This window comes from Stigmatopora nigra, chromosome 15, assembly GCF_051989575.1.
Source record: "Stigmatopora nigra isolate UIUO_SnigA chromosome 15, RoL_Snig_1.1, whole genome shotgun sequence".
NCBI lineage: Eukaryota > Metazoa > Chordata > Actinopteri > Syngnathiformes > Syngnathidae > Stigmatopora > Stigmatopora nigra.
The window spans coordinates 9,109,180-9,120,046 of record NC_135522.1 but is presented as its reverse complement, the minus strand read 5'-3'; the positions used below and the strand labels follow the sequence as shown (position 1 = coordinate 9,120,046).

The 10,867-nt window shown below is 38.6% G+C and overlaps 1 protein-coding gene across 1 annotated transcript; it reads left to right on the top strand.

The window, feature by feature from the left end:
- The first annotated feature begins 120 nt into the window (after positions 1-120).
- LOC144208953 (xylosyltransferase 2-like) lies at positions 121-8,607 on the top strand. Its single transcript, XM_077735060.1, has 11 exons — positions 121-309; positions 2,480-2,993; positions 4,000-4,178; positions 4,832-5,034; positions 5,377-5,457; positions 5,741-5,957; positions 6,037-6,213; positions 6,289-6,536; positions 6,649-6,844; positions 6,997-7,330; positions 7,439-8,607. The coding sequence occupies exons 1-11, from the start codon at positions 178-180 to the stop codon at positions 7,759-7,761; spliced, it is 2,604 nt and encodes an 867-aa protein (XP_077591186.1). The 5' UTR covers positions 121-177; the 3' UTR covers positions 7,762-8,607.
- The last annotated feature ends 2,260 nt before the right edge of the window (positions 8,608-10,867 follow it).

Sequence of the window (10,867 nt, the reverse complement as noted above, 5' to 3'; positions counted from 1 at the left end):
TAGAGAAATCAACCTTCATTTATTAACCGTGCCTGTGTAGGAAAAGAGGAGTGGCGACGTTTAGGAGGAGTACCTTCCAAATGAAAAGTCACGGCTAAAAAAAAAGAGAAAGAACTGGTTCTCGCGCCTAATGAGCCATCCTCGTGCTATTTCAAGTTAGTCAGAGTTGAAGATAAGATGGTGGCCACCGTGAGAGTGCCGAAGCTCCTTCGACGAAGTAAACTAGCGATTGCAGTCGCTATAATGACCCTCCTCGTTCAAGCTCTGGCCGTGAGGGGCCTGAAAAGTCTGGAAGACGGCGAGACGGTGGTAAGCAGCAGTCCACTATTTTGCAGAGTGAGACGGATCCCGTTTGGTATGTTTGCACCGCCAAGGGTTAACTTAGATCGACATCAATCCAAATACAAAACATCTAGCTGATGAAGAAGCCTCGCTCATTATACCACCCTAATCTGGCACTAGTTACACACTTGGTACTTAAATTGATGACAACAAACTAAACATATTGCATTACATTTAACAATCCAAAATTACATCATCCCCATCAATCATAATGGCATGTTAAAATATTTCTGGGGTCGTTAAATGTTGGGGAAAAAGTACATTTGATTTTACAATACGTGTACATGTTTGTTTTTATGTGCTCGGGAATTTGCTGGCGACCAGTCTAGGATGTTTCTTATCATATAAAATGAATAAATGACTATTCTAATTATTATCCCCAAAGAAGGTAAAATCACACATGGCTTACAGCAGTGGTCAACAGCTTTTTGACGAAGCGAGCCATAAACAATTCATAATTCCAAACATTATTCCTTGAGAGCCATACTCAGAATTTAAAAGTAAAAATACATGAAAATGTGAGCATTTATTATCAATTTCACCACTTTGAAAGTAAAAAAAAGTCTGAATTCTTTTTGAGAACATTATTTCACTGTTGCTAATCAATGGGTATCAATGAGAGTATTCATGCAGAAGAGTCTAATGAAGAAAAATTATTATTTTAAAAAGGCGCTAGAGATAGTTTCAGCGCCAGAGTGCCAGCGTGACGCTCCCATTGGTGCGTTCGGGACTTGGGTCTCTCAACAGTGGTTCCCATATTTTACCACACAGGTTGTGGAGAGCCATATACACCCATCAAAAGAGGCACATATAGCTTCCGAGCCATAGGTTCCCTACCCCTGGCTTACAGTATTTCTGCTGCACACCACATTAAAACCCACACACAAAAAGATGTGAGAGTCTAGCAATGTACAACGTAGTCATGAAATCAATGTGGTGGTACCAGTGAGTCAGGTTATCATTTTTGACATGTAAAATCAGGCCGAGCCACATTACCTTTGCAACAAGACACTTTAATTTAAGTTGAAACCTCAACTGAAAGCAGGTCCTTCTTGTTTGCCTTCCTCCTATTGTCCAACGTTGGCTGTCAAAGCTGAAAAATGTTTGAGTTGAATTATACACAACTAAGACAATTACACAACTATTTGTTTAGTAACCTAATTGTCACTCGTAACGGATACCAAGCAGGAAGTTTGGGTGGCGATGAAATATCTCTCAGAAATGCAGATGCTCAATTTATTAGATTTTTTTTGGCTACATGGAATTTTCTGTAGTGTTTAGGCTTGATAAAAAAAAAAAAAGCCTGGGACAATTTAAATCAAACCGTTACTATCATGTTTTTGCATTAATTTAAATATTGTGTTTTTGGGAACTATTCAAAAAGTATTGCATAATGAAAATGATGATAATGACTCGCATTCAATTTCTGGTTGTCATTATATTTCTTCAGTTCCTATGCCTTATGATGCTTATAACTCACATGTGTTTAATTCATATTTCCATTTAGAAATGTTGAAAAAGAGCTATGTATTTTATTTAATTTCTTGGCTCATCAGTTGAATACTGTGGATCTCAGCACTTCACTTATAAATGCTGTGATGCCAACAGCTTGATGTTAATTCTTTAATGCTTTTGCTTTCCGACCAGGTGCACAAAAATTCAGTCATATGAACTGGAAAGGAGACATCTAGTCAACCTGAGTAGATGAGGAATTTGGCGTTGTAAGGCTGCTTCGTGTCATGCAAAGTTTAATGACAAATGATGTCCAGGAAGTCACATGGTTTCTGGAGAATTTAAGCAAATGCACATTTAAGGTCTTAGGGCCTATGGCTTTTTACTTGACTCGTCTCAAGAAATATGTGACATTGCTTCGTATATTACAAGTGGAAAGATTATGCTTGGTATTGGGAAAGACATGTTAAACACTCAAATTTCAGGCGTAATAACTGAAACTAATCCCTTCTCACTCATGCAGGTAAATCTAACTGGAATGTATCCATCGTTAAACTGCATAAACGTGTCCTTTCATAATCTAATTATGGCGTGACGTGCCTGTCAATCCTAAATCCAACACAATAAATCTATATTTTGTATATTTCACTTGACTGAGCTTAAGTCAATCTGTTTCTCTCCATAGAAAAAAACTAGAAGATCTAGTTTACCTGACAACAACCAGGACCCACTGAAGGGTGCCACCTTTTTCGGGAGACACAACCAGTGGCCTAAGAGTTACAAGGTCTTATGGAGCAGCAGGCTGATAAGGAACGGGTACACAGCAACCAGTCCACCGAGACTGGGGACCAGCCAATTACAGGGAAAGCCAGGCATCATACAGAAGAATCCCCTCGAGGAGGGACAAATGGGCAAAGCCTTGGATGGAGTGGCACCTCATGACCCATCGAGTAACTTGAATGATATCAAAGGCGGTGCCGCCGCCGCATTCCCAGGCGAACCAGGCAGTGCGGACGGTGCTCAGCAAGCCTCCAGCACTGATTTTCAGGCCAAATGTAATATCATAAGTAAGGATGCCTTGTCGGCTCTACGACGTGCGACTACACAGCAGTGTAAACAGGAAATCGCCGACATTGTGTGCCTGCATGAAGCTGGAGCTCTCATGCCACATGCCTTGCCACGGCTCTGCCCTCAGATCAGTGAGAAGCCTTTACACTTTGCATTTATATTTGGGTGATTTGGGATGGGAGAAAGTTTGCAAGCACCACTTATACCATCATTTCACGACTATAAGGCGCACCGCATTATAAGGCGCACCGCATTATAAGGCGCACCGCATTATAAGGCGCACCGCATTATAAGGCGCACCCTCAATGAATGAGACTTTTTTTCCATATATAAAGCACACTGGATTATAAATCGCCCTGTCTATTTTGGAGAAAATGTAAGACTTAAGTGCGCCTTATAGTCGTGAAAATACGGTATTTGTTACGAGTGTTGCACTAGTATCGGTATCGATACGGCACTAAAATGATGGTTTAAGTTGGTTGCGTTATCGCTGCTAGTTTTCCCACTTCGAAATGGATCTGCTATCCGTCTACTGCCGTCAATGGCAGCCAGTGAGTTAAGTGGGAGTGAAGTTTATTATTGACAGGGGGAACAAAAACACATGGTATTGGTCGACATATCGCAGCTAGGAGTCAGTATCAAGAGAGAAAAAATAGTGTTGGTGCAACACCATGGGCAATTACTAATGTGTTTACGAAAAAATGATGGATGTTTCCTAAGTCCTTGTCTGTGTCCAGTGAGGGCATTGGCACTCAAGCATTTAATTTAGTAAAGAGTATGCTGTAAACTTGGAATGCAGGGGATTCCCGTTCCAGACTCACTTCCAAAGAGAAACCTTATTACATATAGTTACCTGGGTTTGGCTCCAGTTGACATTTGACCTTAGTGGCTGTAGGACGTACCAAACATGGTTTGGTTGGTTGATTGCAATATTTGTATTTTTGCATACGCTCTCACTGCAAAAAAAATTACAAAACCATACTTAGCATCATTATAAAATGGCAGCCAATCCTGACTCTTTGAACACAATGAAATTGAATAAAATCTGATGTGAAGACAACCAATATGTTTTTCATAATAGTTGTTTTCTTTCTCTTCAAAGTCACATGCCACTTTTTTAATGTCTTTCCTAAATAGATACGTCAAGTCCTGTCCAGGGTTTTGACGATGAGCTGGACAACAGCCTGTCTGACGAAGAGAAACCTGTCCGACTGGCTTTTGTCTTGATGATTCATGGCCGTGCTGTACGACAGATCAAGCGTACTTTTAAAGCGATATACCATTCAGATCACTTCTACTACATCCATGTAGACCAGGTAAGGGTACTTACTGTCTTTAGTGTCTTAAGAAACAGTACAAAATAGAAAAGGATTTCCTCGCTCTAGTTTTAAAGTATTGCTAGGCGTCGCCTTGACTAAAAAATGTGTTTACCTTCCCACTGACATTACCCTCCATGTCTGACAGAAAGGTTGATGGGATTATAATAAAGAGACGTTATTCTTAGCAGATGGATTGAGTGAATGGCACCATCATGTGCTGTTGGAATTCCAAAGGCAAAACATGTTTCGATTTAGATTAGATTATAAAGAGAAAGAATAATTCCAAGGATCATTTGAGTTTGTTTGTTTTTTAATCGAAGTATGGTTAGTTTATAATAATGTAAAGACAGCATGTGTAAGTTGCTGTCATTTGTCATCCTGCTTTAGCACATGTACATCAATTTTCTTTTTTTTTGGGCCTGATGGACTGCAAGCTATGCGCTAGTATAATATTTGAACAGGTTCAAAGGAAAAAGGCATTCAAACAGTCAAACAAAAAGATCGGATATTACAAAACAATGGATTGTGGATTAAGACCTAAGGTCTGAATTTGGCCAAAATGAAATGTGTCAGTGAGACAACTAAGTGTGCTCATCACAAAAACACAGCTTTCATGTTATGATTTGATGTGGTGTTCTTGACCCTTCTAGAGGTCAAACTACTTGTATCGGGAGGTCTTTAAATTAGCCCAGCAGTACCCAAATGTACGTGTGACACCCTGGAGAATGGTGACCATGTGGGCCGGTATCACCCTGCTAAAGGCGTACCTACGCTGCATGGAGGACCTCCTCGCCATGCCGGATTTGAAATGGGATTTTTTCATTAATCTCAGTGGCACAGACTTTCCCACCAGGTCAGTCAGCCAATTCAATCAAATCAATTTAGAGCAATTTACCTCACAGATGTACTATGTAAATATTTTTGCACTAATGAGATGTTTTCTTGCACACACTTTACTGTGCAAGTCGAAGAAAAAGCGGTGAAATCGGGTGAGAACTGTACGGCAGCTGTGATACTGGTGTGTGCCCATAGCGAGCAATGGTGATGTTGCTCACACTGGTACTCAGGGATGTTGTCTTTCTGACCAGACAAACAAAAAAATAGAGGGAACATTGATTGCACGTTTAAAAGAATCCCGTTTTGTGAGTTCTTCATTCGCATACGTAATACTTTTTCTTTTTTTCTTGCACTACAGGACAATTGGTGAGCTTGTTGACTTTTTAGGACAGGACAGAGACAAGAACTTCCTTAAGGTCCATGGCAGAGAGACTAGCCAGTGAGGAATCTTTCTATGAAATCTGAAAGTTTATGAGTTGAATTCACAAATTGAAAAGAAAAGTCCATATGTTGAACCAAAAACCAATCCTCTGGCTCTGTAAAATAAGTGAATTCATGAATGACATCTGCATTCTGAATAATTATTACTTAAACAACCAAATAATGAACAAAGAAAAGTTTTCCCCCCCAAAGTCATTTTCAAACGAAATCTTTTGAAATGTATTTAAAAAAAGACCACTACCTTTTGTGAATCAAACATTGCTGCTTGTTTTGTGTTGAAGGTTTATCAATACCCAGGGGGTTGATCGTGTCTTCTACCAGTGTGACAACCACATGTGGCGTGTTGGAGTGCGCAACATTCCGGAAGGCCTGGAAATCTCTGGCGGCTCTGATTGGTTTGTACTCAACCGCCAATTTGTGGATTACGTCGTCAACTCGCAAGATGACATGGTGACTGGACTGAAGCAGTTCTACTCTTATACTTTGATGCCTGCTGAGGTGAGAAGGTTTTAAAGTTCAAACACTCGGGTCAAAATACTGTTACTTTACTAATTTTGTCTTTCTGTCCTGTTCTCAGTCTTTTTTCCACACCGCACTTCTGAACAGTCCCTTGTGTCACAGCTTGGTTGGCAACAATCTTCGTATGACCAACTGGATGCGCAAACTAGGCTGTAAGTGCCAGTACAGGCACATTGTGGATTGGTGTGGCTGCTCACCTAACGACTTGAAACCTCCCAGCCTCATTCGTATCCAGGTGATTGAATTGCCATAAAGACGCTGCCTTTGTTGCACATTCTTTTTTTTTCAATGTATTTTTTTAACCTTGCAGGAAGTGAACCGAACGGTATTCTTTGCACGCAAGTTTGAGTCATCAGTTAACCAAGAAGCAATTGAGATCCTGGAAACTTACCTGTATGGCCAGTACCCACCTGGAACTGTTGCCATCAAGGCGTACTGGGAGAACACGTATGAGCAGTTGGATGGTTTGCACTCGCTCAGTGACGTGGCACTCACTGCTTACACTTCTTTGGTTCGCTTGGGTCTGAAAAGTCTTGCGACATCTCATCCGACCTGCAGGTGCAGATACCTTTACATGAATTAAAATGTACATTAGACTTCACTTTTTTTTTTTTTACCGATCAGCTCATATCCGCCTATTTACACTTGCCATTTTCCACCTTTATTCCAGCTTTGAACCGAAAGGCTACCCTTCAGCAGTGAACATGTACTTTTATGATGACCAGTTTAAAGGGTTGTTAATACAACAAGAGATTCAGATCGTGGGCTCAAAAGAAAAGGAGTCAATAGAGATATGGGTTATGCCACAGAATAAGTTGAAATTTGAAAGGCATCGTAAGGAATTTGAAAGGCTGAGAAATTCAGAGGTAAGTACATTTTAAGGAAATCCTTGCGATTGTTTGGCTAATTGGATATTAAAGATCTTTTTTTAACAAGCCATTCGGAGAAAGTGCTCTTGAATGCAAATAAAAATATGTATTTGTCATGTAAAATCTTATTATATTCTCTACTCTAACAGGTTGGCACAGAATGGGATCCAAAAGAAAGACTGTTTCGTAATTTTGGTGGGATCTTTGGTCCTTTTGACGAACTAAACTCACTGCAGAGTTGGGGTCGCGGGCCTAACTTGACAGTTACGATGGTGTGGATTGATCCCGCCCTGGTAGTGGCGGTCGCTTATAACGTCAAAGTGGCACAGGATTCAGAATTTAGCATGCATAAGCCACCGCTGAAGCAACCCCTGCGGCCTGGCATTTGGACGTTACGCATATACCAAGAGTTGGAGAAGATGGCAGAATTGCAATTCCTTGTCCTTCCTTTGAACTTTAAAAAGAAGGCGCCACTTTCCAAAGGTAAGGTTTTGTAAGAAAAAAAATATTGATATTTATTCATGTTTATAAATATATCTATTTTTTTTAATTCTCTCTTCTTTGTCCACAAATATGAATCCAAACCTTCAGATGAGGACAGTTGGATGCATGCAGGTCCATTAGAAAATATTTACACGAATAAGAGCTACGAACACCTGAATTCCATCCTGCAGCTGCCACCTAAGGAACCTGCCATGCTGGAAGCTCAACAAAATGCCCAATTGGTGGGCCCGGCCCTTGAAGCGTGGATTGATCACTGTATGGAAAATTTCTGGGTTATTGGTGGTTATTGCACCACCCAAAATTCATCCTGCACAGCCTTGCCGCCCTGCTCCAAAACATCATGGAGCTCACTGTCTCCGGACCCCAAGTCCGAACTAGGTCCAGTCAAAAGTGACGGGGGGATCAGGTAAGCCCAGGAGGTGAGATCAGGGGTCGGGAACCTTTTCGACGAAGAGAGCCATAAACAAATAATATTTTCAAATGTTATTGCTTGAGAGCCATACTCAAAATTTCAATCTTTTTATAATGTAAATGCAAAACCGTTGGACTACACTGTTACAAACTGTCACACAAAATGTAGGTGATTACAGAAGGCATGAGGAGAAGACAGATGTCAATTAGTTTTTGTTGGCATTTTCGCACATAATTATTGAATGACTGGTTTAACAATTTAATTGCATGTTTTTGCAATGCAATCATTTTAAAGTTGCAAAATGTCAAGAGGTGTTTGCTGTAGATGCCAAGAGACAAATGGTGGTAAAACAAACTTTCTGTAGCCACTGCTGCTTGGTTCTCATTTAGAAGTACTTTTTGGAAGGGGAAATTTGTTGTTACATATCATACCTATGGTGTATTAGTGAATATGGATTTTTTTTAGCATGGGTCTATTTTCCAGTCCAAATCCTACAGACAAAATTGGCAGATACTGTATGTTGTTTATTTTTGGGATTTTTTTCCATGTAACTAAGCTTCCTTTTACTTAGTTGAGATGACTTGTTTACTGAAAAGATCCAGGAAGTGCAAGTCTGCCCGTTCTAGTCTGCATCTAAGTTTGCAATATTAACACATTTAATGTGAGGTATTTTATGTTTTTACTAATGGTGATTTTTATTTTTTTTCTTTCAAGTGACCTTGTACATCTTGCACAATACAGTTGCTTCAATGAAGCCCTATGTCTGTTTAGAAAGAGAACTTCAGATGTTATTTTTTATACTGTTTGAGAACAAGTATGTCTTGGGATTTCAAACTAGCATTAAAATGTGGTCTACTTCTATTTTTTCAGATGTTATTTTTTATACTGTTTGAGAACAAGTATGTCTTGGGATTTCAAACTAGCATTAAAATGTGGTCTACTTCTATTTTGTTTTCTAAGTGGTGATAGAGGGGATGAATTTTCTGCCCTTGCTGCTGTGGTATGGTGAGGAGGTGTTGGGGTGGGCTTGACAATGTGTTTGGTCTCCAAAGAAAACAAACAAATCAATAAAAAAAATGGACAGGAAAAGTAATGTATGGCTGTCTATTATTGCATCAGATGTCGGCGCTCACAAACCTTTTGAAGAGAACACTATATATAATTATGTATTCATGTTTCCTGGGTTTATTGAAGAACTGGGTGTATTAAGAACTCTATATCCCAGCAGTCACTGTGCACCGGAAATAGTCTGCTGAGTTCAAACATTCATCCATATATAATATATGAATATATGTATGTGTATATATGTATATGTATATATATATATATATATATATATATATATATATATATATATATATATATATATATGTGATATATATATATATATATATATATATATATATATATATATATATATATATATATATATATATGTGTGTGTGTATATATATATATATATATATATATATATATATATATATATATATATATATATATATATATATATATATATATATGTGTGTGTGTGTGTGTGTGTGTATATATATATATATATATATATATATATATATATATATATATATATATATATATATATATATATATATATATATATATATATATATATATATATATATATATATATATATATATATATATATATATATATATATATATATATATATATATATATAAACAAACAAACATGGTGGGTTATTATTGGGAGACAGCCAATGGGAAGCTAGCGAAGTGTAGTAAGACAGTCAAGCTGAATGCAACGCCAGAGCGACAATTTGAAAATAAAATAATGAATATAGGAAATGTATGTGTCTTTGGGGGATTTCTTAACTTGGTACTTTTGTTTATTTGAACAGTACTTTCAATGTTTCGTATCTTGACGCATTTGTAAGTAGATGTACGACTCTAGGTATTACGTTTCTGCAGACCATCCTGGTGTGCGTAGACCTCTTTGGGGGTTCAGTACATGGTGATGAAGCTCATTCAGCCCTACTGTGGGCATCGATTCCACAGTGAGTACACTTCCTGCCGTGCACCCACTCACCAAGAGTTTGTTTTTCAAGATTCTCACACTCACACAAGCTGCTGCCTTCATCTGAGAGATGAGAAGGACATGGCATCACGGCGAGCTGTTTGTACTCAAGATATGACATAACAGAAGTCTTAGTTCACCCTCTTTTTTCCCTAATTCACAGTGGAGTGCTGAGCCAGTCGTAGGAAGAAGCTTCCTCTTCTCACTGGATTCATTAGATTTCCCAACATCCTGCGGGAGTTTTCTTGACGGATCATTGGTTATTAAGGATAATTATGCTCCTGTTGTGATTCCATGACCGTCACCCGGGCATTAACATTGAATATTGTGGAGGCAGTCTGTTTGCTTCTGGGTGTTGGTTCCATTGCTATTTTGAAGAAGGATGATATTATGCTTTGTGATGTGGGGGAGGAGGGACAGACAAGTGGAATGGCTTAGTGTAATGGATGATGTGGCATTTGCTTTTACATACAGTATGTCACTCCTCTTATAGAGCAGTGTGGTGGAGTTGGACAGAATGTGGAATATTCCCTCTGCCATTTAGATTATCTTATAGGTGCTCAAAATGGAGATTCAGCCACAGTGGTTGCATGCATTCAAGTGTAATAATTGGTGATGAATAGTCCTATTTATGTTTTCCTCACATCTGGATCAGATGATGCAACATCAAAATATATATACTATATATGGATTGGTATTCGCACTGTGTCAATGGGGTATTCATTAACAATACCATACATTTAGTAGGAGTTGTAGTTTGGTTATCCATTGAGACGAGATGAGAAATAATATTGATAAAATGCCAAAGTAATCCACTGAAACTAATGGCTTTTACATTTTTAATAACCCAAAATAATCACTTGCTCTTTAAAGCATTAATGTTTTTGCGTCTAAAAGTAAATTTAATTAATTGTTGATTTTAAAAAATATTAGAATCCATTCATCATCTAAACAGCTTGTCCTCACAAGGCTTGCAGGGGTGCTGTAGCCTGTTGCAGGAGGATGGGTGCACCCTGAACTTTACAAGATGAACGCTATGGGGAGACAAATA

Excerpts from the sequence above, each read along its gene's own strand:
- LOC144208953 (XM_077735060.1), top strand. The coding sequence starts at position 178 with ATGGTGGCCACCGTGAGAGTGCCGAAGCTCCTTCGACGAAGTAAACTA. Across the intron at positions 310-2,479 it reads TGGAAGACGGCGAGACGGTG|AAAAAAACTAGAAGATCTAG; the intron begins GTAAGCAGCAGT and ends TTCTCTCCATAG. Across the intron at positions 2,994-3,999 it reads ACGGCTCTGCCCTCAGATCA|ATACGTCAAGTCCTGTCCAG; the intron begins GTGAGAAGCCTT and ends TTTCCTAAATAG.